This window comes from Phyllostomus discolor, chromosome 9, assembly GCF_004126475.2.
Source record: "Phyllostomus discolor isolate MPI-MPIP mPhyDis1 chromosome 9, mPhyDis1.pri.v3, whole genome shotgun sequence".
In the NCBI taxonomy this organism is placed as follows: Eukaryota; Metazoa; Chordata; class Mammalia; order Chiroptera; family Phyllostomidae; genus Phyllostomus; species Phyllostomus discolor.
The window spans coordinates 55948221-55973822 of record NC_040911.2 but is presented as its reverse complement, the minus strand read 5'-3'; the positions used below and the strand labels follow the sequence as shown (position 1 = coordinate 55973822).

The following is a 25602-nucleotide window of genomic DNA, read 5'->3' as shown; positions in this document are numbered from 1 at the left end:
CTCCGGCGCAGGGGGCGGGGCAAAGTGTGGGGCCTCGCCCGCGACCCGGAAGGCATCGCTTACGACGTCTTGAGAGGTCCCGACATCTGGTGCTTGGCTGCAAGTACTACCCTGACCGTCCTGACCAGCAGTTTGGGACCTGAAGTTGTGGGTGCGGGCAGTGAGGACCAGCCCCAAATGCTGCCTGCGTGACCAAGCCATTTTAAAGGTGAGGCAACTGAAGTTCAGAGCCTTGCTTCCCGATCCCTTACTGTCTTATGAGTGGACAGTCAGTTTCAGCTTTTCCAAAAGCTCTCAGGCTGAATACTTCAAGCACAGAAACGCTCAGAGAAGGAACTGTAGGAAGCCACTTCCGAGGTTACAGTAGGAGTTATCCTCACCGAGGGGAGTTAAAAATAGAGGGATGTTCTAGATTAAAGAACGACTTTTGTAAAGATGTAGAAAGCATGAATGGCACAGTGTGTATCTGTAAGCAATTTCGTAGTTCAGGTTACACAGTTTGTGATGCCCAGGAAGGGATAATACTTGAGGTTGGAGAGCCCTGGTCACGAAAAGATCTCCCAAATCTTTCTAGGGAGTTGCAGCTTTATCCTGAGGGCACCGGAGAACCACGGAAGAGTTTTGAACAGGTGAGACGAAGGCCAATGTGGGTTTTAGGAGAATCCCACAGGCTGCCCCTGTGTGGAGGTGGATTGAACCAGGTTGGAGGCCGGTGGTGTGGTCTTTCCTCTAGTTATAGGCAGCTCAGGCTAAGGTAGGTTCCTTGGTAAGCAGAGCAGGGCTAGGTCTCAGCCCTTTTGTTACTTTTGTGCGGTGAACAAGCATCTTTGGGTGGGACCCAGACCATGGAGCAGGAGGAATGGTGGGGACTGAAAATATCCAAGGGATATTTAGGATATGGAGTCTGTCGACCTTAGGGATTGAGGACAGCAAAAGGGAAATACCTTGGATGACATCGGGATTGTGGTTTAGGAGACTAGGCCAATGATGTTACCACCTCAGATGCAGAATGAAGGAGGAAGACAAGTGAGTTTTGGGGGAAAGCAGATGAGTTTGTTTCTGGCAGTGGTAATTATGGGTCTTGCATGGAGATATCTGGGAGACCATTTGATAAGTCATGTCTGGGACTTGAGAGGGAGTTTGGGATGTAGCCGTAAATAGCCTTAGGAGAGGTTGGATAACCAGGTAGTGTAGTGAAGAGAGAAGAAGGCTTAGGCCTAGGACCCAGGAAACCCTAAGTGTTAAGAGGCACCGACAGGATGGTGGGCAGGATTTGGGATACTGGGAACCACTGAGGGAGAAGCCAGAGGAGAGATGGTGGATGGGATTGTATTATTTATCTATTTAAGTGTAACAAATTATCTGGGAATCTAGCAGGTTAAAACAATTACTGCTTAGTATCTCAGTGGCTGTGGTCTGGATGTGAGTTTGACTTGGCTGGTGCCTCTGCCTCAAGGTCACTCACAGGCTACACCCAGCTCAATTTAGGGTGGTCCTGCATCTAAACTCCCTTATGTGGCAGGTTTCCGTTCCTCCTTGACTGTTTGGTGAGGACTCAGTTTCACACTGGCTCTTGGGTAGGGGCCCTCTCAGTTTCTTGCCAAAGGGTACCTCACAACATGGTAGTTCACTTGCTCAAAGCAAATGAACAAGAACATGAGAGAAGCTATACAAGACAGAAGCCATGCCTTGGAGGTGATATCCTATCACTTTTGCTGTATCCTGTTTCTTAGAAGTCAGTTATTAGGTTCAGCCCACTAGCCAAGGAGATGGGATCATTGGGGACCAACTCATAAGCTGCCCACTAGGGGAGTCAAGTTCGTAGATGGGGACTGTATGTGACAAGCTGTCGAGAGGTCAAGTTCGGTAAGGACCAGGAGCCACTGGTAGCCCTGGCAAGAGCAAGTCTCTACTGGGTCAGTGTCAGATACCACATTGGAATGTGTTGAGGAGTAGGGAAGTAAGAAGGATAAATTCAAATAGTTGTTTGGAGAGAGAAATGCCTTATGTGTCTTGACCCAAAGACATGGAAACTAACATGGACCCACTGGATACTATAGTCAACAATTAGATCTAGTGGCCAAAGGTCTCCTTCCATGTTGGAAAGCCATTGTGGCCACTGCCAATTTACTACAACATGTAGAATAGGTAATGAAGGTCTCTCCACTGACTTTTCATGTGCCTCATTCAGTGGAAGAATTACTTAACTCATCATACTCAGCACTTCTCTGCTAGCAGACTAATCTACGAAGTTCTTTCATTGTCTTTATCTAATGTGACTGTTGCTCCCTATAATACTCTGAACTCTACTCTTCTTCCTTTGTTCTCCAACAAAACCTGTCATGACTGCCTGACATTAAGACCAACTACCAACTCCTCAAATTGATTTACAGGAAACACCTCTTGAAAATGCTAAATTAGTTTGGTTTATTGATGGTTCTTACCCGAAATATGAAATAGCCACTATGGAGCAGGCTGTGCAGTTGTCTCAAACTAAGACCACTGAGGCCAGTTCAATGCCTTAGAAAATTTTTGCTCAACAAGCATAGCTCTGTGCATTAATTTGAGCTTGCAATTGGCCAAAGGTAAAACAGCTAACATACATACTAGAGCAGGTTCACCATTGGTATTACCCATGACTTTGGTATGCTCTGGAAACAGGATTCTTGACTTTTTCCAGACAAAAGATAAAAAACAGTTCTTATGTTCTACAACTCTCAGAGGCTAAATCTTTAGCAATCATAAAAGTCCTGAACATTCATTGGTAAACACAGAAGAAAGCAAAGGTAATCACTTGGCTGACACTGCTGCTAAGTTAGCAGCATTAAAACAATATCAACCCCAATGGAAGCACTTATGCTACCAGCTGAAGCAACTGGAGATTTAAAAGATATGGAAGCACAGCATTTAGATGTTCAACAAAACAAAGTAATGATTAGAACAAGGCTGTAAATTTGACCTTGAAAGAAACCTACCGGTAGGTCCCAACAGTGACCCCCTTCTCCCTGATTGCCTACAACATCACATATTACATTATGTATATGAGTTAACTCACTGGAACCCTGACAAATTGGTTTCTTGGGGAAAACAGTCAGGTTAGAAGTCATCTCCATTTTCAATGATTTCATACTTTTTTTTTTCTCCCAGGAAGTCTGTACTGTCTCAATGATAACAGACCAATGATGTATATCCTAATGGTTGATCATTGATGCTTTCTAAGGAAACTCTTGATCAAAAAGAGGAAATGTGAAATGTAAACAGCAAAATGAACTTGATATTGTCAAGAGAGCAATCTAAAATGGAGCCTTGCAATAGATGTAAGAAATTAATTTTGTGTAGCTTAGTATGTCTGCTTGTCTCCACCAATCACAGTTTTTTTCAAAGCAACTTGCGTAACCCCTTTGGGTACCCTCCTTTTTTTTGTCCTTATAATTTCTGTTACTTTAGCTCCCCCTAGGAGTGTATTTGGATTTCCACCCAAAACTGTGTCTCCAGATTTATAATAAAAAAAAAACACCCCACCATATCTTTTGTTTCCCTTTTAGTTCTCAAAGTTAACTGACACCCACTAGGGCCTGCAATAACCTTTACACAGCACCTTTTCCCACCACATATGCCTCTAATATCATAGGGTCAGTGAGTCCTATGGTCTGTGGGACAGCCCTTTCCTGTTGTGAGCCTCACTCAAAGCTGGAAGCCTTTTATGTCATGCAGACATGTATAGGCCAGAGCAGTATTCCCAGGTGTAGAATATACTGCCTCCAGTACCCAAAGAGTGGGTTCTGGCATGGTACTCCCTTTTTTTTTGATGGGGTGTGCAAGATGCAATCATTTGTCTTTTGCTTTGGGAGAGATATGCCCCAGACTATTAGACCCCTACAAACTTCATGGGTGTGGCAAGTCCCCAATAAGGGGTTTATCTTTTGTTCTTGGGAGCAAAAATGATTCATTAAGTCTTTATTTATTTGTTACTTTTTGTTTATCCTGCCAGATCAGCAAAATGTGATTGATACAATAAACCAGTGCAGTATATTGCAAAACAACCAGACAGCCAGAGCCTTCAGAGTATATTATGACAAAATGTTGGAGAGTGACCATAGGCCTGGGTCAAGATCCTGCTGTTCCTACCTGTGAATGCCAGTGGTTTGTGATAGGGATGGTTAGATCAAAGGCTACCCTCCTGAGACCATGTTAATCTGTGTTAGCTTTGATGGTAGCATGTGATGGTAGCACAGCAGCTGTAATTAGGGCCAGTACTTGATTGCAATCCACTACCAATCTCTATTTTTTTGAGACCAGGTTGATGGATTAAATAGGGATGTGATGGGGCCCAACCCTTTCCACATGTTTTAGGTTTTTAAGGGTGGCACTAATTTCTGCCATTTTTCCCTGGTATGGGATATTGGGTTTGTTTGTTTTATCCTTACTGGAGGGCTTTTTTTTTCCTTTTAGAAAGAGAGGAAGGTAGAAAAAGAAACATCAGTGAGCGAAAGATCAATTGGTTGCCTCTAGTAAATGCCCCCACCAGGGATCAAACCCAAAGCCTAGGTATGTGCCTTGACTGGGGATCAAACTGGCATGTCATTGGTTTATGGGATGATGCTCCAATGAACTGAGCAAGGCAGGATATTGTTTTTTATTTATCCTGGTTGGGGGGGGTGGGTGAGGGGAAGTGTCAGGGACTCTCACTTTACTTTCACTTCTATGAAAACTGTTACCACTCAAACCAAGGAACCGAAGTGGGCATTCTGCCAGTTATCCCAGTGATCTATTCAGCCTCCTGGCTACTGCTTTGACCTCAGTGGTTATATGGTGATTGCACCCACTTTGCTCCTAACAAGCTGAGCACTACCATCTTGTTTCTACTATTCGGGGACCCCCATTGCTATCAGTAAGCCAGTTCTATAGAAGGACCTCCCTCTGTCAGCCATGGATGAGAGAAGATGACCACCCCAGAACCTGGTGTAGGGTAAGGAACAGAACCTGGAAGTCAGGTCTTTGTTTATTAAACTATTATTTACTGGAGTTTTTTTGATGCTTTACTCTGTCTTCTGTGTGGGAATACTACAGTGAAGTAGCCACTGCCTGCCATGAATGGAGGGGGTGAAATAGAAAACCCTCAGTTATTCTACAAATAAAATCTCACAGAAGCCTACATGTGGACCTCAAAATTCAGAGTATAAAATGCAGAATTGTGCATTGTGATAGTAATAGCACACTTTTTTTTTCTCTCAGGAAGCTGTACTGTCTCAAAAGGCATAAAAGTTAAAAATGGAGGGTAGTCTGGTCACATTTACTCCATTTCTCCTCTGGCACCTGGTAGGAAAGAGCTTTCCTGCTCTTGGAAGTTAGAAGTGGCCCAGAACTTGCTTTTACCAATGAAATGTGGTTTGGAGTGATGTGTGTAACTTCTTGGCAGAAACTCTAATTGCTGACCTTGACTCCCCACAGCCCATTCATGAAGGCAGGTGTGGGCATGGAGCACAGCCTCTGCAGGCTGACACAGAAACTATGCATTCTGGCCTAGGGCCAGGCTGGGACAGTCCTAGATAAACCAAGTCCTAATTGGTCACAGGGTGGTTACATTCATCCCTTTTTAATTTAACTAAATTTAATTTTTCTAAAGATTTTAATTTTAGAGAGAGGGAAGGGAGGGTGAAATGGAGAGAAACCTCGATGAGAGAAACATTGATCAGGTGCCCCTCGCACCTGCCCCATCTAGGGACTGAACTCACAACCCAGGCATATGTCCCCACTGGGCATCAAACCAGCTACCTTTCGCTTTGTGAGATGATGCCCAACCAACTGAACCACACTGGTTAGGGCAATGCTTCCTTTTTTAGAGCAGGACCTAAGTGAAGAACAGGGCCCAATGTTGTTAGGTCAGAGTTGCTCAAGAAACCAGACATGCAACAAGCCAAGGAGCAGGGTTGTTTAGTGGGGGATAGGAGTGAACGTGGAGCCAACCAAGGGAGGTTATCACTTGTTTGGTTGTTCTTAGGGCAGAGTTTTTAAGCACAAAAACCCACAAAGGTTAACTGATTGGGGTATCAGTCTCTGACTGGCCAGAGCTGGTTGCTGGGTACCATTTCTGCTGACCATTGTTCTTGATACATCTTGTCAGGTTCAAGTTAAAGCTGCATCCTGTTATGCCAGATAGGCCCACCCCAGACCCCAGTCTTAGCTGGGCATCTGTTTGTCCTGGGTAGGGTTAGCAGGCAGTTTCCCAGGCAGGCATTTTCCCACACTACACTTTCCCACTGTACATACTGTTTTCCCACCTGGTGATTTTCCTTTCTCCTAGTCCTGCCTAGGTCTGTCACATGTCATTCTAGCCCTACTGTGAAGCAACTTTTATCATGGGATGTGTATCTTGAACTTACTGTGGTAAGTGGGTCTCTAGTACTTGGTTGCAATCCACCATTTGCGTGAGGCACTGAGTCAGCCTCAAGACATACAGGGAATGTGATAAAGCACAGTTCTGTCATCCTGAAGCTGAGAGTCTGATGGGGGGCAGTAGCGTGGGGGGGGGGGGGCTGATGACTGGGAAGCAAATAAATGAATATAATGTTAGTGAGATGATCCTCATAAAGAAAAGGGTATTATGTGACAAAGACTAGACAACTGCTTTAGCTGGGATGTCAAGAAGGGTGTTATGTGACAAAGAGCCAGCCCCAGGCAGTGAGCAGATGTGGGGACCCGCAAGCAGGCATACTTTTGCTATAGTCAAGGAAGAGAAACAAACCACTGTGGCTTGAATGAATGGGGGTGGGTGGGTGAGAAATGAGGACTGGAGGCAGGAGATGGGGGGAGGGCAGGCCATGAGGGGTCAGCGTGAGAAGAGCCAGGAGAAAACAGCATAGGTGTCTGGAAGCCAGGGACAGGGAAGGCTTCATGAAGGAAGTTGACTAAAGAATTGTTGAAGTTAGAAATGTAAGTAGGAGCCGTTCAAATTCCAGCGTCTAGGCTGTGTCATTCCCTATTTACGTGGCTTTGGGCAAGTTATTTAACGTCCCTAAGCCCCCTATTCCTCCTTCGTAAAAATGAGAGTAGTAGTGTAATAACCGCCCTGCAGTGTTGTCAAAATAAGTGCCTGGAACGTGGGTGGTGCTCAATAACGCCAGCGCAATTTGTTGGAGGCCGTCCTGGCAGTAGCGCGTAGGTGGAAACGCATCATTCAGGGGCGGGGCTGTCCCTACTCGTCCTTCCTTGCTTTTGTGACCAGAGGTCATCAGGCGGGACTGCCCCCCTATGCTCCTCCCCAGACCACCCCAGAGGAGGATGGCTAGCTAGAGCGAACTGGTCTGTTGATAGCTGTGGACAGCTGGTAGGCGGGGGGGGGGGGGGATTGGAGTGGAGAGGTTGGAGAGAGGTCAGCGTCCAAGCGTCCACGATCCCGACCGCCTTCTGGGGAAGAAACGCAGCTGCTTCCCAGCTCTGCAGGGGCTTCCAGTCCCCTCTTGCGTGCTGTCTCTTTAAGAGTTTCCGGCTTACTGGGCATCTGATTGGCTCTTTCTGCTGAGTGGGCCCTCTTTTCTATGGAACACCATTTTATAGGATATTGGGGGCTGGGGTGGGCCCGAGTGCTCCTAGTAGGGATCTTGGCTTTTTTTTTTTTTTTTTTTCAGTTTTGGCTGATCTGAAAGGACGCACCTTCCTTTCCGGGTTGCCTCTGGAGAAGAGCCGCACGGTGTCCTGGGAGCCAGTGAGGCCAGCTCACTGACCTCGCCCTGCCTCCCTCTCCTAACTCTCATTTCTGTGGAGCCGGCTGCCAGTGGCTCTTGCGATGCTCCGGGAACCCAGCTGCCTGACCTAGGCTCTGGAGGCCAGAGTCCTGCAGCCTGTGCAGGGTCCACTCATTAGTGGGCACGAATGGGTGACGTGGTGGGGCCTGAGCGTGGCCCGGGTCCCTCAGGTACCAGGGGCCCTCTGCTCCACAGCACGAACCCTACCGAGGGGCTGCTACCTTTACTCCAGAGAGGTCCCCGGCCTTTGCTGTACCTACAGCCCATCCCCGCACCTACAGCCCTTCCCCAACCCTTTCCTGGGGGGTAGGCCCTGGAGCCTGGGTGCATTTAGGATCTTCCCGTGGCAGTTGTGAGGGAGCCCGGAGCTGGCTGGGAACCCTGTCTCCATCACCACAGCTGGACCAAGGCCCCTGTCCCTGCTCCTTTCTTAGGGGTGTGATCACTTCCTGCTCATGTCACAGCTTCAGAGAACACCCTTAGGGAAGTTTCAGAAGGCCAAGGGGGCCCCTGGGTGTGAGGACTAAAAGGAAGAGGAGTCAAGGTAACTGGGAATCCCATGGGGGATGGGAGGGAAGGGAAAGCCGTGGGATTGGGCAGTGACCACACATATAGCAGCACAGGCCCAGGGCTGTGGCTAGTGAGCAGGGCATGCTCACCCTGCAGCTTGAGGCTGTGCTGGAAGAGATATAGGCCAAGACACCCTTACATCTGGGCCTGTGTCCCCATCTACTAACAGGGTAACAGAGCCTGCCTCCAGCTTTGCTGTGGCATTCAGCAGCCTGAAAGGGGCAGTGGAGCATTGTTTATGTGCTGAGGCTGCAGTCCTTTCTAGGTTTTGCTGTTGCATGAGAAGCTTTCTAGAAGGCTGGAGGATTCTGCTTCCACAAGACTAGGAGGAGGTGGGGATGGGGCTCTGGGGTCCTCTCAGATGGTTCCTTCTCTCCCCAGAAGGGCTTAGCTGCACTGTGCTGGGGATTCAGTTCAAATCATAACATTTATTGATTAATGTCTGTGTGTGGCCCTGTTCTAGGCGATTGGGTCATGAGCACACCTGGGTGGATAGGCAGTAAACAAATAAACGCACAGCTAGGGCCACTTCAGACAGAGGCCAAGTGCTGTAAAGAAAACACAGGGTGGGCTAGCTGTGAGAGATGGTTAATGAGGGCTGCTCTGAGAAGGTGGCTGGAATGGTGAGGCAATGCTGGAAGAATAATAAGCTTCGAGAAGGAAATGAAAGCCAGGGGTTGGAGAGTGGAAGAGAATATGGCAGAGCAGTAGGCAGGGGTAAAATCAGGTTGGGCCTTGAAGGCCAGGGAAAGGGCCCAGGGCTCCTCTGCCTCTTGGGGGTTCTGGGTTGGGCTGCTGGCAGTTTACTAGGAGTTGGCTTCGCAAGGATAGTGTCCACCAAGGCTAAGGGGTTTGAAAGCTCAACAACCTGCTAGGGTTTGGAAGTACTGTAAGGCATAATAGCAACTATAAAGAAGTGTAGCCTCTCGGCTTTCTGATTTCTCCATCTAGTAGGGGTTGCTCCAGGGCACTCCGCATCCCAGGACTACTTCCTTTGAGAATCCCCTTCCCCATTTCTCTGGTTTGGACTCCACTTCTTCTCTTGTCTTCTCTAGCCTTCCCACCATTCCTATTCTTGAGCCTGCAGACCCCTTCCCTGTCTCTTCAGGGCTTGTGACCCCAAGCCAGGAGCCCAGGGGTGGAGATGTGGGGCAGTAACTTTTTTTATTGATTTTTAGAGAAAGAAAGGAAAGGGAGGAGGAGGAAGAGAGAAAAATCAATTTGTTGTTCCATTTATTTATGCATTCACTGGTTGATTCTTGTATGTGCCCCAACTGGAGATTGAACCTGAAACCTTGGCATACTGGGATGGCACTCTAACCAACTGAGCTACCTGGCCAGGACCTGGGACAGTAACTTAACTCCTCTACGCCTTTCTTTTCCTCTATAGAATGGAGACGCTAGGAGTTTAGAGGCTGGTGTAATGGTTAAATGTGTTACAAAATATAAAGCACTTGGCCCCATGCCTGCACATAATGTTCATGGTTTCTTTCTTTCTTTCTTTCTTTCTTTCATTCGTTTTTTAAGATTTTATTTATTTATACTTAGAGGGGAAGGAAGGGACAAAGAGAGAGAAACATCGATCTTGCATGTGCCCCAGCTGGGGACTAGGCCCAAAACCCAGGCATTTGCCTTGACTGGAAATCAACCAGTGACCTTTTGTGGGACAATGCCCAACCAACTGAGCCACATCAGTCAGGGCATGTTTTATATTTTCTTAAATCATAGCTTCAGTTAGTTATTTTATAAGCTTTTATAAGAATGGCAGTTCTGGTGTGGGTGATGGCTTTTTAACTCAGAGCAGTGGCACCATTAGGTAGTGTGTTAGAAATGTGAACTGTCAACCTGCCCCCCAAGCCTACTAGAGCTGAACAGCACTCAAGTCTGAGAAGCACAGCTTCTCATCTCAGGTAAAGAAACTGAGGTCTGGAGAGGGTCACCTGGCAAGTTGCTCTTTGAGATCCTGGGCTCTGGAGACAGATAGCGTGAGTTGCCCTGTAGGTGATTACCTGTCTCTGAGATCTGTACTTCTCAGGGAGGATAATATAAGTACTTCCCTAGGACAGTTGGAGGGCTAAGGGAATGTTCTCTGCTGTTACTGAAGAATTAGCTGGGGAATTGAAAGGAAGTAGCTGACATTCTCATTTGTCACCTCAGACCCTGTAGTACATGTGGATTTGCAAGGGGCCCTTGGACCTGTGACTGAAATTCTCTTTATGACCTTACCGGTCCCCCACCCCCTGGGCTCTCTTGGGAATAAGAGCAGCAGCTAGCTTTGTGTGTGTGACCTTTTTGTAGACATTTACTTCTTTGGTCTTATTTGGTCCTTACAGCAACATTGTAAGGTGGATGTTACTGTCCCTGTGACACTCAAAGGAGAAGTGACTCACACAAGGTCATATAGCAAGTTCATGTTAGAGCCAGAACTGCAACCATGTTTGCCCAACTCTATAATTTGTGTAGCTTGAATTTTTTTAGTGGTAAATTCGAGAAATCAGATTCAAACTGGCCTGAGCAGAAAATGGAATTTTTAGATTTTATAACTGAAAAGTCCAGGGGGATAACTAGCTTCAGGTGTGGCTGGATCCATTAGGATCTGTCTGCAGAATCTATTTCCATCCGTCTCTCAGCTATATATTTCTCTGTGTTGATTTTATTCTCATGTGGGTCTCCATATATAGGGTCAGAGTAATACAGGTCATGCTTACTGCTTTCAGCAGAAAGTGTGTATTTTTCCTAGTTATAGCAAAAGACTCAAGGCTGGTTCTCATTGGCCAGGACAATGGAGCATCCTAATTGAGCAGGTTTAGATCACATGCACATTCACTGAAGTTGTGAAGGAGTAGAGTCAGCTGTACCTAAACTATAGGGATAGATACTGGGGGAGCTGAAGTGCCCCCTCAGGAAAATAGAGTGTTGGGCAGGCAAAACCAAGAGAAGCTCCTTCTGAGCCTTCCCACTCTGGACTCATCCAGCTACCCCATGCTCCTTGCCCATTTTTCATCCCCACTGGTTTCTCTTTGCTACAGGGGCCTTTAAGCTTCCTTGTGACTCCTAGGTGCTTGGCCTGCCCCTGCTGGGGCTGTTTGACATTCCCTATGCCAGAGCTGGTGTGGGGGCTAAGTCCAGAAGTTTGCTCCATACGGAGTGGGGCAGAAGGGGCTGTAGAATCTCTCTCCTTGTCTTAGAGTCACTTCCAAGTTATCTCAGGTCACCAGAAATCTTGAGGGAGGTGGCATATCCCCTGCCAGCTGTAAGCTCCTTGTGCTCAGCTTGGTGGCCTAGTCCTCAGATGTGTGCAGCATGGCCACAGTTAATGCCTCAATAGCCATATACAAGTTCAGAGAAGGGGGCTTTTTTCCTTGGGAGTGTTTGCTGAACACTTTTCTCAGGAGACTCCACAGCTGACATTACATGTTCTGCCTAACAGCTGCTGACAAGGAAAGTGGGCCCCCCCTTCTTGACTGACCAGAGCTTCTCTGCAGTGCACTATCAGCCAAAGGGGGGATGATCATTTATTTGGTAGACTGTCTCATGCATTGCAGTACATTCAGCAGTCCTGGACTCTGTGCATGAAAAATATATAGCACCCTGCTCCTGAAATCCCTGTGTCAAACTAGAGCACCTGTGCACCCTGCTGAGGTATCCAGTATTGCTCTATACAACCACTGACTTACCCTCATTGAGGTTCAGCTTCTGATGTTAGGGGCGCCCTGCCCAGAGTATAGGACATCATGGAGGGGCGCCCTGGAACAAAATAGCAGCTTGTTAGCAAAGAAGTAGGGGGTAGTGTCTGATGGAGATGCCATGGGCAGTCTTGGCCTCTCAGCTGCTAAATAACCAGGAGCTCAGGCCAGATACCATGTCTGCCTTCCACATGTCTGTCAGCAGGTCTTGTGTTCTAACTTCCCTAAGGTATCCTGCATCCCTCCACTCTACCCCACTGCTACTCTAGTGAAGCCACTATCCTCTTGTGCCCAGGCTGGAGCTGTAGCACCTGGGTCTCTCTGCTTTTACTCTTTCCCTACTTTAGTGCATTGTCCACAGCAGCTGAGTGACCCTCTCTACAGGGAAATGGGATGCTGTCACTTGCTTTTTGGAACACCCTCTTTGGGGCGTTTAGAATAAAATCACATTGCATGTGGTCATGTGGCCCTGTCTGATCTGTCCTCACCAACGTTTCTGATCTCATGTCCAGCTACACCGGCCTGTTTTTTGCCCTTTGAACAGGCCAAGCCTGTTTCTATCTCAGGACCTTTGTGCCACTCTCCTCTGCTTGGTATGCTTTTCGTCCAGATTATTCCAAGGCTGGCTCCTTCTCAGTTATTTGGATCTCAGCTCAAATGTCTTGTTGCCTGACAGTTCAATCTGAGGCAGCACACCTTTATGTTCCCTGGGATTCAGGCTTAGCTGTTGAAACAAAGGCTGAGATAACATGATTATTTATGTCTGTTGAGTGATAGTCTGTGTGCAGTCTGTTCAGGACAAGAATGGAGCCCGTTCATGTCTGGAACCCAGACACCTTTCTTATTGTTCTGTTATCCTCAATATGTGGCTTCTGTCTTGTGATCTAAAATGGTTGCTCTTGTTCCTACCACCACATCCACATTCCAGCCAATTGGAAGGGAGAAGGGCACAACCTGAAATTGGCAAACCTTACTATTCTCATGTCCACTTGGATAAAACTTGTTTGTGTGGCCACGGCCAAGGGTACGGACCCTGGGAGAGTGGCCATTGTTCTGGGAAGGCAAGTGCAAGCTAAAATCCAGGGACTCTATCACTCCAGGAAAGGATGCATGTTGGGGATTGCAGCAGTCTCTACTGTTTACCATCCTTCTGTCCCACACTTCTGAGCTCTTCTTATCTCAGCACTTATCTCTAGGAGAAGTTTGCTTTTAAAATATGGGCATTTGTACCGGCTGTAGGCCTCCCCTTCTAGGATGAAGATCATGTGGGGGCACTTGTGTACCAGCACCTGGACTTCTGCCTGGCTCACAGTAGGTACTCTGCACCTCCTATAGGTGGTGAAGAATGCATGAATGAGGGAAGGGGCGGACTTCTTTGCTTTTCTTGTTAGTAGAGAACAAAGAAGGAGCCAACTTTTTTCTTTGGACCTATTATGTGTTAGGCATATGTTCTCTTTAATATTTTTCACTGTTGATATGTCCTCAAGTTGCAGGTGGGCATGTGATGTCAGAGCCAGTCATTGGCTTGTGGAAGAGAGGGATGGAGGGGCTTGAGCCCCAGGTCTTAGCCTAACCTTTTGGAATCTTCTGTCCCTTTAAGCTGGAGGTAGCACTTTTATTTCATGGCTGTAAGAAAAAAATGAGGATGTCCCTGCATCCCCTCCAGCTCTGCATTGGGCCTGCTGTTGTTCAGGGATGGTGTTAGTGACAGATAAGCACTGGTTCCTGTTACAGTGCTGCAAATCCTTCTTTCCAACAGGTGCTAAATATCTTGGACTGCTCCTTGCTGAGTGGGAGACCTGTGCTCTTGGTGTGCACAAAAACATCTCAAGTTTTTAAATATTTACTGAGGTGTAACCCATACAGACAAGTACACGAATGATAGGTCTATGAGTCAATGTATTAAAACAGTGAGCATGCCTGTACACCCACCACCATCACCTAGATAAAGCAACTAGAAGCTGGTGTGCCTCCCTCCACTCCTCTACCTGCTATCCTTTACAAAGGTGACTTTTACCCAGCTATGTGCCTGGGGTCAGACTGCATGTCTGCCCCTGTGCATGGCTCCCTCACATTCATATCTACGGAGCCCTTTCATGTTGCTGCCTGTAGCAATAATCCATTCTTTTTATTTCTGTGCAGTATTCCACCATTCGTGCAAACTGCTATTGTCATGAGGCTATTATGAACATACCCAGAAGTGGAGATGTGGGTCATAGGGCACAGTCTGTTCAAGTTATCATTTTAAATGCTGGCATCTGTTACATCCTGGTGACCAGGCCATACCTGGCTCACCTGCCCTGAGCCCCCCCAGTTCCCCGTGGAAGTCTCTGCCACTGTCAATGCAGGACCAGCTCTATTGTTACCCAACCTGAGTCCTGGGACCTGCAAGCCTGCCTCAGTAGTCTAGGGTGGCTCCAGGACTAAACCACTAGGTCTCTTGTCTTCCAGGCTGGACTCGGACCTCTCATTTTCAGATCATCACATGGGCGCTTGACTGTGCCATCCCCCTCCACTCACACTGCCTCAGCAGTTCCTTCTACCTCCCTTCACAGTACCTCCTCTTCCTTCACCTTCTCCACTTAGAGACCTCCATGTATCTTCCAGGGACAGTGCAAGTGTTCCCTCTATTTGTGTCTGCCTTTCCAGGTTAGGCAGCAGAGGGAGACAAGGGCTTGAGGGCCACCTGAAGTGTGCACGATACCCTGCTCTGGCACTTGGCAGCTGTGATTGCACTTCGCCTCCAGATGGGTTCTGCATGGTTTTGGGGGATTGGAGCTGAAGCTCAGCTACTCAGGATTTAATGTATGTGGGTTGTTAGAGGCACTTGATGTACAATATCGCAGCATGGACATTATTGTTACCCCCATTCCAGGGGTGGGAAACTGAGGCACAGGATGAACAAGGAGGTAAGGGGCAGGTGAACCCTGTCTTTCCCCAGCCCCCCAGGATTGGAGGGACTAACTGGGGTGATGCCAAGTAGCTTGCATTGCTGTGCCTGGCACGGGGGCAGGCTCAGTCACTGGAGGGGGCATTCTTTTATTGTTTGGGGGTCACAAGACAGCCTGAGACAAGGGACTGGGTCACTGTGTAGGGGTTGGGTTGGTTTGGGCCATGTATAGGAGTGCCATATCTCACATCCTGCCTGGTGTGATGGGGAATGGGCAGCCCCTCTTATATACCACTGGGAGCCTTGGACCCAGAGGCCCAGGACTATACAGCCTCTGCACTGCTAACATGGTGGCTCTCACTCCCCAAGGCCAGCTGCTGGTGGGATGGAAATCCTGCAGGAGGTGATTTGGACCAATGGGAGCACAGTGCTGCCCCAACCTCTGGCTCCCAACATCAGTGTGCCACATCGCTGTCTGCTGCTGCTCTACGAGGACATTGGCACCTCTAGGTAAGGCAGTCACAGCCTTGTTGGGCTAGTTGACTATGTGTGAGTGGGTTTTCCTGGTGTGTGTGGGGGGGGGGGGGGGGGGGACAGACAGAGAGAGAGAGGGAGAGAGAGAGGTGGGGATAGAATGCAGACACATCCTCACTGGTGAGCTGGTTTCTATACTTGTTCACCATAGGGTCCGGTACTGGGACCTCTTGCTGCTCATCCCCAATGTGCTCTTCTTCATTTTCCTGCTCTGGAAGCTTCCATCTGCTCGGGCCAAGATCTGCATTACCTCCAGCCCTATTTTTATCACCTTCTATATCCTGGTGAGTTTACTCCAGTTGGTGACATAAGACCCAACTCAATTGGCTTTAACAAAAAAGGGAATATTAACTGCCTCTGTAATGAAAAAGCAACTTCAGGTATGGCTGGATCCAGGGGATTAGGTGATGTAATCAGGACTCTTATCTCTCTGCATCTCTGCTCTCCTCTGGCCTTATCTCAAATGAGTTCTTCCCATATGGTGTCAAAGATAGCCAAGAGCAGCTTTGAGCTAATATCTTACCTCCCTGCCAACTCTAGCAAAGTACCTCCAGTGTACACCTGGACTTCCTTCTGATTGACCCACATTGGATTCTGTGTTCAGCCCTGAGCCAATTACAGGGACTAGATGGGAAAGAGATATTTTGGAGTTGGGAAGTTGGGTTCAGCTCAGCCAGACTAGCAGAGGATAGTGGTGCCTGGAAGAAAATTGGGAACCATTACTAGAGGGAAGACAACTGGAGTCTGGATAGGGAAAAAATACCCACTAAACCTCCATCCATCTGTCTATCCATCCATCCATCCATCCACACATTCTGTGAGACTCTTTGGAACAGACTTCCTGCCTATTGGGAGAACCTATATTCTCCTTATTCAGTGGTCTTGGTGGGTGTTACCTAGGGAGAGTATGGCTGTGGTTGAGTAGGCAGCCCCAGGTGCAAGTCCAACATGTAGGCTGTCCAGCTGGCTGTCTTCAGGGCTCAGGCCTGACTGATTGGAGTCCTCCCCTCTGTGCCTCTTAGCTATCACTACATGAGAGCCGAGTGGCTCCCTGGTCTCTTCTTGTGGCCTGAGTCAGAACTTCCCAGTCAGAGGAGTGGGTAGTGGGTAGGCAGAGAGGCAGGGGAGGCTGTTCGTGATCTCTACTCTTGTGAGGTAGTATTGAATAGGGATGGGGATCAATGCCTGCTTTCTTCTCTGTCCTCTCCCACAGTCTCTCTGACCATGTACTTGTTTGTGTATTTGTTCAACAAATATTAAGCACCTACTATATGTCAGGCAGATGCTCTTTCTGGGAGAGCAGGCAGGGAGAGGGGACCCAGGGCCAATTACCAGGAACATGAGGCAAGGCCAAGGGAATCAGCACTGGCCCTGCCCTCTTCCTCTTGAAGACTTTTCATGGGGACGAGGCAACAGTAAGTGTGCACTTAGGTAGACTACCTCCAAATTCCAGCTGTGCAGAATGAGACTTTGGGCCAGTGGCTTGACCTCTTGGTGCCTCAGTACCATCCTACATGATGTGTGTTGGATTTGATTTTGCTTGTGGCACTCCTGTGACCTCCACATGACAGTGTGCACAGCTCCTGCCCAGTGGTGGCTTGGCATATGGTAGGCCCTTGGCAGTTTGTTACTTCTGCAGCCTGCCCTGCTGAGTGGTATAGGCCTCCCCAAGTCTCGGACATGGCTTTCATGGCACAAAGGACAGAGTATGTGTATGAATGTGGGCTCTTTTATTTGTATCCGTCAGAATACTAAACTTAAAACCCACAGAAGCCAGAAGAAATGTATTGACTGAGCAACTAATAATCCCAGGGTTTGGGGTATGGCTGGATTTGGAAGTTCAGTAATGCCGTTCAGCACTATCTCTAGCTCCTTCTCGGCTTGGTATCTTTCCGATGGCCCTGTCTCTAGCAGTCTCCTCCCTTTTGGCAACCAGGCAGCCCAGCAGCTCTGGGCTTGCATCCCCTCAGCTTCCTTTCCCATTGATTGTACCTGATGTTTTGGCTGAGACTTTTTACTCAATTCCCTTGGGTCCCACCCCCATCCCCAAGTCAGTGGAATGGCATACAAGAATGGCTGGCCTTAGGTCACAGGTCAGTCCCTAAAGCCAGGAGTAGTGGGGTCAGCCTCTCCCCCCAAACCATGTGAAAGAAGAGGGTGGGAGAAAAATGAGGCTGATACTAGGCTGACAAAAGCCACATTTGCACAGGCACTTCTGAAAAACCTACTCCTGTGCATCTTCCCTGTGAAGAGGGTCTGTGATGCCTCTTCTCTGTGGCCTGCTTTCCTTCAGCCCCTGCATCTCAATTCAAACCATCAATATGACAAGACCAATAGCAGATGGGGACCTTGACCCTAGTGGGTGTCAGGCACACTTTTACATTGATTTACCCATTCAACCCCCCTAGTGATCAGATGCAGTAGGTGCTATTATTACCTCTATTTTATAGATGGGGAAACTAAGGCATGGAGGTACCATTGATTGCCTGAGACCACAGAGGCAGGAAGCAGCAAAACTCGGATTTGAACCCAGTCAGTCTGGTTCTACCATGTCACTAAACTAATCATTCCATAGCTGGGACACTGAGGCCAAAGAGGGGAAGACCAGGCCAGTGGAGGGTGGTTCCCCCATCTCCTGACTTATTTAGTTTGGAGTCCTTCTACTCTTAAGGAATCAGAACTATTGCAGATGTGAAGTGTGGGTTTGCTGTCCCTGTGATTCTCAGAGGCCTCATTCCCCAACTCCACAACACCCCCCTCTCACCCACCAGGTGTTTGTGGTGGCGCTGGTGGGCATCGCTCGGGCCGTGGTCAGTATGACGGTCAGCACCTCGGATGCTGCAACTATTGCTGATAAGGTGTGGCTGGGCCTGTTGACAGGGGGGGTGCTGGGCACTGGGGAGATGGGTGATGGGGACCCCAGGCTGACACCCTACCTACTCTGTGTCCAGATCCTGTGGGAGATTACCCGCTTCTTCCTGTTGGCCATCGAGCTGAGTGTGGTTATCCTGGGCCTTGCCTTTGGTGCGTCTGCTGCTGGGGCCAATATTCTTTCTGCCCCTCCCTGGCTGGGGTCAATCCTACCACAGTTACCTGGACTGAACTCCGCTGACTTACCAGCATGTTTCTTCCAGGTCACCTGGAGAGCAAGTCAAGCATCAAGCGTGTGTTGGCAATCACTACTGTGCTGTCTCTGGCCTACTCTGTCACCCAGGTAAGAGGGGTTGAGTGGGGCAGGGTAGCCTTGGGGGCTCCCTGGAGGAGGCCTACAACCAGCAAGGGCCAAGTATCCACTCCCTCCTGGTCCTGGGTAAAGGTTTGAATGTTTAGCAGGTGCAGTGTTCTCAAATTTTAAGTATATCTAAGGAATCACCTGGTGTGCTTATTAACAAGGCAGGTTCTGGAGGCCCCTCCCAGATTCCCGTCTGATAGGGTGGGGGGGGGGGTGGGGTCGGGTGGGGGAAGGGAGGATGCTTATCCCCTGTGGTTTTAACAAGCAGCTTAGGTAGAAGAATGTAGGTCTACTGAGCCCTGTATCCAGAGGCCTCTTTCTTAGATTGGGACAGGGATTGCTCCTTGCCCAGCTCTGCTCCCTGCCACATGCTAAGGCCTGTGCTGGGTACTGGAGCTAGAATGGGCAGGGTTTGGTCAGAGAGCAGGCTGGAGCAGGAACCTCTGGGGGCCAGGCTGGGGCTGGGCTTGGTGTGGTGGAGAGCATCTGGGGCTCTGCATTCAGGAAGGCCACAGGGAGGGGACTTTCCAAGTAGCCGAAGTCTGAGAGACACTCTCCTGTCTGCCCCTGCAGGGGACACTGGAGATCTTGTACCCTGATGCCCATCTTTCAGCTGAAGACTTTAACATCTATGGGCATGGGGGCCGCCAGTTCTGGCTGGTCAGCTCCTGCTTCTTCTTCCTGGTGAGCCAGAGGATGGGCCCCAGGCCTGGTTGTGGTGGGGTTGGCTGGGTTGGTTGAGGCCTGGCCTAGCTCTGGGCCTGGTGCTCTTCAGCACCCTTCTCAGCCCCTGTCTGTCTCTGCAGGTGTACTCTTTGGTGGTTGTGCTTCCCAAGACCCCTCTGAAGGAGCGTATCTCCTTGCCTTGTGAGCTGCTCTGGGACACTGCTGGGTGCAGGGAGGGAGGGGGCAGTCCGTTTCGGCTAGCTGGAGAGCCCTGGGTGGGAGGGAGGGAGGGAGGAAAGGAAAATGGAATGAAGTGGGAATGAACTGTGAGGAGAGGGCAGGAGCTCACGCCTCCTACCTCCCAGCGAGGAGGAGTTTCTATGTGTACGCAGGCATCCTGGCGCTGCTCAACCTGCTGCAGGGGCTGGGAAGCGCGCTTCTCTGCGCTGACATCATCCAGGGGCTCTGGTATGGAGGCTGGGGGAGCTGGGACTGGGAGGCCCCGCCCTCTTGGGGAGGTCCTGCCCAATGAGGCTTGCTCTGACCTGCTCCCTCCCCCAGCTGTGTGGACGCCACCACGTTCCTCTACTTCAGCTTCTTCGCACCCCTCATCTACGTGGCCTTCCTCCGGGGTTTCTTCGGGTGAGTCATCCCACAGGGGCCACGGGGCTGGTGGGCTGGAGGTCTCGGCAAAACTCTAGCCTTACCCGCCCACTGCCAGGGTTTGGAGGGCTCCGGGAGCCCCCGCGTGGCTGCCAGTGGAACCGCACCATCTTCTTGTGCTTGTGCACCTGCATGGTATGATGGAATGCATGGTAGGGCTTTCCTGCTCCAGATGCAGAACAGACAAGGCAGAGTGTATATGTGTACACATGTAGACACATAAGTCTATATGTACATATACACACACACAAATACATGTGCACACATACATGCAGACCTATGCATGCATGTCTATAAATTCATATATGCACACACATATAACCACATATGCATATATACACATAAATAGATATACATGTACATACACGTATCCTTTCTCCATAAGAGAGACTGGCTATGCACATTGTTCTGTGCTTACTGTTTTTAATTTAAGAATAGATTAGCTCATTCATTCCTTTAGCACACATTCACTGTGCCAGGCACAGCTATAGCCACAGGTACAACTGGCAACCAAATATACACATATTCTTATGCTCATGGAGCTTGTATTTTAGCTGGGGGTGACCAGGCAGAGGAGCAGGGCTGGGGGAGTCCACTGTGTATTTGAGCATGGGATGGGGTTCACTTTTGTTCAAATGTGTGTTTGGAGGTATGTTAGGGAGATGGGTTGCTAATGATGTACAGGATTAAGGGTCAGATCCCAGACCTCTGAGGTGGTGGAAGTTCAAGCATTTTTCCCCAACCCCACCCTTACCCACTTGCCAGGTGGGGTGGAGGAATCTTCCTCCTGAATGGGAAATCTAGGAGAGGGCTTTAGAGGTGGAGTGAGAAGGGCTAGATTGATTGCAGCCTATCCTGGACCTGGCCTCAGGCTCCTGTTTATAGATTAGGTGGAGTGCTTTCTCCCTTGGAAAGTAATTCTGAGGATTGAGGGATTCAGTGAATTCAGAGTGGATAGTTAAAAGCTTCAGGGGTAAAGGTCACAGACAATACTTGCTGAGCACATTGGGCCAGGTACTGTTTTATGCTGTTCACCCTCCACAAAGAGCCTCTGAGGTTGGGGTTGTTGCACCCATTTTGGGTGAGAAAGCAGACCCAGAACCTTTTACATAAGCACACATAGCAGGGAGGAGGATTTTAGTCATGTTGGACTCCATAATTCAAGAAATAGGTACCTCAGGTTGGGTGTTGGGCAGCCATTAGTGCATATCCTCCTGGTCTTATGGTTTCATTGCCCAGTGAGGGAGGTCCTTTCTGGATTCAGACAGTAAGTCCCCCTGCCCATCTGTCCTCCCTACCAGCTCGGAGCCCAAGATCCTCTTCTCCTACAAATGCCAAGTGGATGAAACTGAGGAACCAGACATGCACCTGCCCCAGCCCTATGCTGTAACACGGCGGGAGGGTCCAGAGGCAGCAGGTGCTGCCAGCACACATTTCGACTCAGCCGGCGGGGTGTCCTACCTGGATGACATTGCTTCCATGCCCTGCCATATGGGCAGTATCAACAGCACGGACAGTGAGCGCTGGAAGACTCTCAATGACTGAGTGCGGTTATCCTGGTTGGAAAGAGTGCTGGGGCCCATGGAGGGCAGACGGAAGAGGAGGTCAGGTAGCGCAGAGTCCCTGAAGGTGGAGGATAAGGTCATGAGACCTTGTGGGTGGCAGTAATGTGCAGGCCCTATTCTTCCCACTGGGCCCCTAGTTCCCCTCAGCCGCCTCTGCTCTAGCTGCCCCTCTCCCTTCCATCTGCCCTTGCCCTGTTCTGCAGCATGACCCAGACTTTGATCTCCCAGGGCAAGGCTTGGCTAGACTAGCTGAGGGCACTTCTTTTCTCCCAAGGAGAAAGTCTGGGCATCTTGGACTGATCTGACCCCCTCCCTACAGCACTTTGGCCTTCTTAAAGCCCACTCTGGTAGGTGGGCTGAAGAGTGTATAGTTTCTTGATATATTTTTTAATAAAAATGAAAAGGAGTAGAAGGTGTTGCTGTGGAGATTCTGCAGGAATACTGTGACTGGTTCCTTTTAGGAGCTCAAGGGCCAGGGTATTCAGATGTTCTGGCAGATCCCTCTGTATCCTGAGCCCAGGGAGGTCCAACCAAGGACCACTGCTAGCAGGTAGGCCCTGCTGGCTGCTGGGAGGTGGAGTGAAATCTGACCCTAGCCATCCCCATTTGAGTGGAGGAGACAAATGTGGAAAAAGATTTGTGTTTCTGTGGACTTTTTTGTTGCCCTGTTGAAGAGTGTAGGGGTTGGAATAAACTCTTTGGGTCCTGTCCTATCTCTCCTCTTTCTGCTCCATTGACTTGAGCCATCCACTCCCTCCTGCAGTTCCAGTTCTACTCTCTGTAAAAGGGGATAAGAAGCCCTGTCCTGCAAGGATTTTGTAAGGACTAGAAAATAGTGTGAATGACTGGCATTTGGGAATGTAACAGTAATGATAGTGTATTATTTTTAGCCTTTAGAATAGAGCTTGGCATGCAGTAGGCACTCAGAAGATGGGATACTGGGGGATGATATTCATAATAAGAATGGATACAATGAGGTAAAATGGGGAAAGTCAGAGTAAAACGATGGGTTGGTAAAATGAAAATAAGAGGAAGATTCCATGTGTCCATATTGCTGCAGGTGTAGCTAACTTTGGCTTTGAATTGTTTGGCAGCCAGAGGAAGAAGGGAGTTATAATTCTGTAATTTCCAGTGTCAGAAAGGAGGAGGTCTTAGCTGGGGTTGGGAGTATTGAGGGTCAGGCCTGGCACTCACCTCCGCTGCTGCCCCTTTTCTCAGGAGTGCATGAGAGCACCAGCTCCAACACAGTTTGTGATAGTGGGAACAATGTGCCAATCTCCCCAGGACCGTGGGGCCAGAGGGCTGACAGTGGCATAGGCTTGGCAAGGGCAAAGGCACAGCTGGCTAGCCAGGCTCCCAGTTGAGGGGACCCCAGGGCTGCTGGAGGATCCTGGCAGGATTCTCCACTTGGTACACTTTGCTATGACCTCACAGCATTTGAAGAATCCTGTTGGGTGAGAAAGGAAAGCCTTCAGAGTGTTGGAGGCCACATGGGGCAGTGGTGGGGGCTGACAGTCATATCCAGAGCTGGGTTCAATATTGGGAGCTTTTGATGCTTATACAATCTAAGACATCATAGTGACAACCTAGTTTACTCAGTGAGATTACTGAGTAAGCAGCCAAGTCCTCATGGAGGTGTGAACAGAAGAAAAGAGGTAAGTTAGAAGCCTGCTGCTTTTTTGTTCTGACTTGAAAGTTTGTTTGTTTCTTTAAATAAGTAACACATGTAGGTGGCAAAAATAAGTTCATGCAACAAGGGTTATACAGTAGGGGGTGAATCTCTGTGACTTTGACATTCAGTTTTCCACCCTGCCTCCCAGAGTCACTGTGAGGCTGGAGGTGGGTGGGTGGGGGTGTTTGTAGTCTTGTGGAAGTAGGTGTATGTGTGTGTGTATTACCCCTGGTTTGGGAATGTAAATGCTCTGTAGCTTGTTTTCCCCACTTGATAATTGATCTGGTAGTGATTATTCACTTTGGCAGTGGCATGTATCATTATGGATATGTGGCAATTGTTAGAATACACAATCTTAATTAAATTGTTTTATTTAGTCTTATAGTCTTCTGGCAGAGATTAATAGCTATTTTCCAATATGTAATCTCCTTTTCCTCCACTGTAATAGAATCCCTGATTTTTAGCTGGATACACACCTGCCTGGAATAAAGACTATATTGTCCAACTTTCCTTGCAGATAGGTGTGGCCATGTGACTAAGTTCTGGCTAATGGGATGTAAGTGTGCATGCAACTCCCTCAGAAAGAGGGTAAGCCCTGTTTCCTGCTGAACTGGGCTGTGGTTGCAATGGCTGGAGTGTCGTGACCGTTTGAATCATGGGGTTATCTTGGGAATGCAAGCCTCCCATGACAGTGCAATAAGATAAAAGGAACTCATGTCCCTAATATGTGGCACATTCATGACAACCCTGGGTTTCCTGCCTTCAGGTGATTTTCTGAACATAAGCGAGAAATAAACATCTATCTTGTTTAAATTACTTTGGATTTTTTTTCTTATAGTTGAACCTAATCTGAACCAACACACCTTTCATAAAGGCTGGACTAGTCTAGTTTTAACTCCTGCCAGAACAGCCTGACCAACACTATGTGCTGTTCAAATTTTCCAGTCCTCCTGAGGAGCCCTATTAATGTCTGTTCTGCTTGGATCACATCTCATGTGCTGTGCGTGGGTGGGAGCAGACATTATGTAGAAGAATGGCCAGGATGTGTGGGTTCTGGTAGCCGCAGTATGATGATGGAGTTCACTAAATGTGGCCCAAGTTTCAGTCTTACTTCCTCAATGCTGCTGCTCATGGGCTGTGGACCTTGGGTAAGTCAAATCCTTTCATAACCCTCAGTGTCCTCATTAGTGACATGAGGTAGCAGATGACTGGTTGCTACCTGATATCTATTTTTCCTCCTTTAGTAACCACACTCTGATGTTTTATGGGTTAGTGAAGCACCCAGGTAAAAGGTACCTCCATTGCAGTCACTCGTGTAACTAAGTTCTGGCCAATGGGATGTTAACAGAAGTAGAAGAGACATTTTAGTAGAGACTGTTTCAAAGGTGCTGACTCAGCTAGATGTACTCTTTTGTCCTGCCTCTCCTTTCTGCTACGTGGAATGCAGATATGATAACTGATTCTCCAGCAGGTATATTGGATGATGAAGCAACTTTGGAAAGCTGTTCGGCAAGAATGATCAAATACAGGGGTTCCCAACCCTCAGGCCATAGACTGCTAGTGGTTTGTGGCCTGTTAGAAACCAGGCCAAACAGCAGGAGGAAAGCAGCAGGCAAGTGAGCTAAGCTTCTTCTGTATTAACAGCTGCTCCCCATCGCTTACTTTACTGTCTGAAGATCAGCGGCAGCATTATATTCTCATGGGAGCATGAACCCTACTGTGAACTGTGCATGTGGGGGATCAAGGTTGCACACCCCTTATGATCATCTAATGCCCGAGGCTGTGATGCTAGCGCTGGGGAATGGCCACAAATACAGATTATCACTAGCAGAGAGGTTTGACTGCACAGAGACCATAATCAATTGTTTGCAGACTCATCAAAACCCTACCAGTGAGTGGCAAGTGACAATTAAGCTACCCCTACCCCAGTCCGTGGAAAAATTGTCTTCCATGAAACCAGTCCCTGGTGCCAACAAGGTTGGAGACTGCTGATCACATAGATGAAATAATATCTGTCCTTACTGATAATGGGGATGCTGTACCAGCATTAGACTGCTTCCAACAGACTTCTTTTACATGAAACAAACTATCTTGTTTACTTGTTTATGGCAAACCCAGTCCCAACTGAAACACATGAGGAAGATGGTATGCCTACCCCCATGGTTGTTTAAGGGAGACAGCATAATTTTTCAAAAAACCCTAATTGTGTCTTTTTCTTTCTGAACTTCACCCTTCTCCTATGTCAGCAGGAGTTTGGTTTAGGGCATTCTTAACCAAGGATCTTTGAAGCTGGTGGGTGACTTCCTGACTTTGTTTTCAAATGCCTAGGGTTACAGAGGGCAGCAGGGGCTTATGGAAAGAAATAGGTGGGCACTCCCT

The 25602-nt window shown here is 48.5% G+C and overlaps 1 protein-coding gene across 8 annotated transcripts; it reads left to right on the top strand.

Annotated features, from left to right (window-relative positions):
- The first annotated feature begins 60 nt into the window (after window positions 1–60).
- Window positions 61–22562, top strand: TPRA1 (transmembrane protein adipocyte associated 1). Of its 8 annotated transcripts, XM_036009398.1 has the most exons (12): window positions 61–208; window positions 575–629; window positions 15261–15401; window positions 15577–15709; window positions 18197–18283; window positions 18377–18449; window positions 18560–18639; window positions 19231–19341; window positions 19464–19524; window positions 19689–19791; window positions 19885–19965; window positions 21288–22562. In XM_036009398.1, the coding sequence occupies exons 3-12, from the start codon at window positions 15277–15279 to the stop codon at window positions 21529–21531; spliced, it is 1098 nt and encodes a 365-aa protein (XP_035865291.1). In that variant the 5' UTR covers window positions 61–208; window positions 575–629; window positions 15261–15276; the 3' UTR covers window positions 21532–22562. The 8 variants fall into 8 exon arrangements, with proteins under 8 accessions (XP_035865291.1, XP_035865297.1, XP_028380604.1 ...); XM_036009404.1 differs by lacking the exon at window positions 575–629; XM_028524803.2 differs by lacking the exon at window positions 575–629 and having other exon boundaries at window positions 61–213.
- The last annotated feature ends 3040 nt before the right edge of the window (window positions 22563–25602 follow it).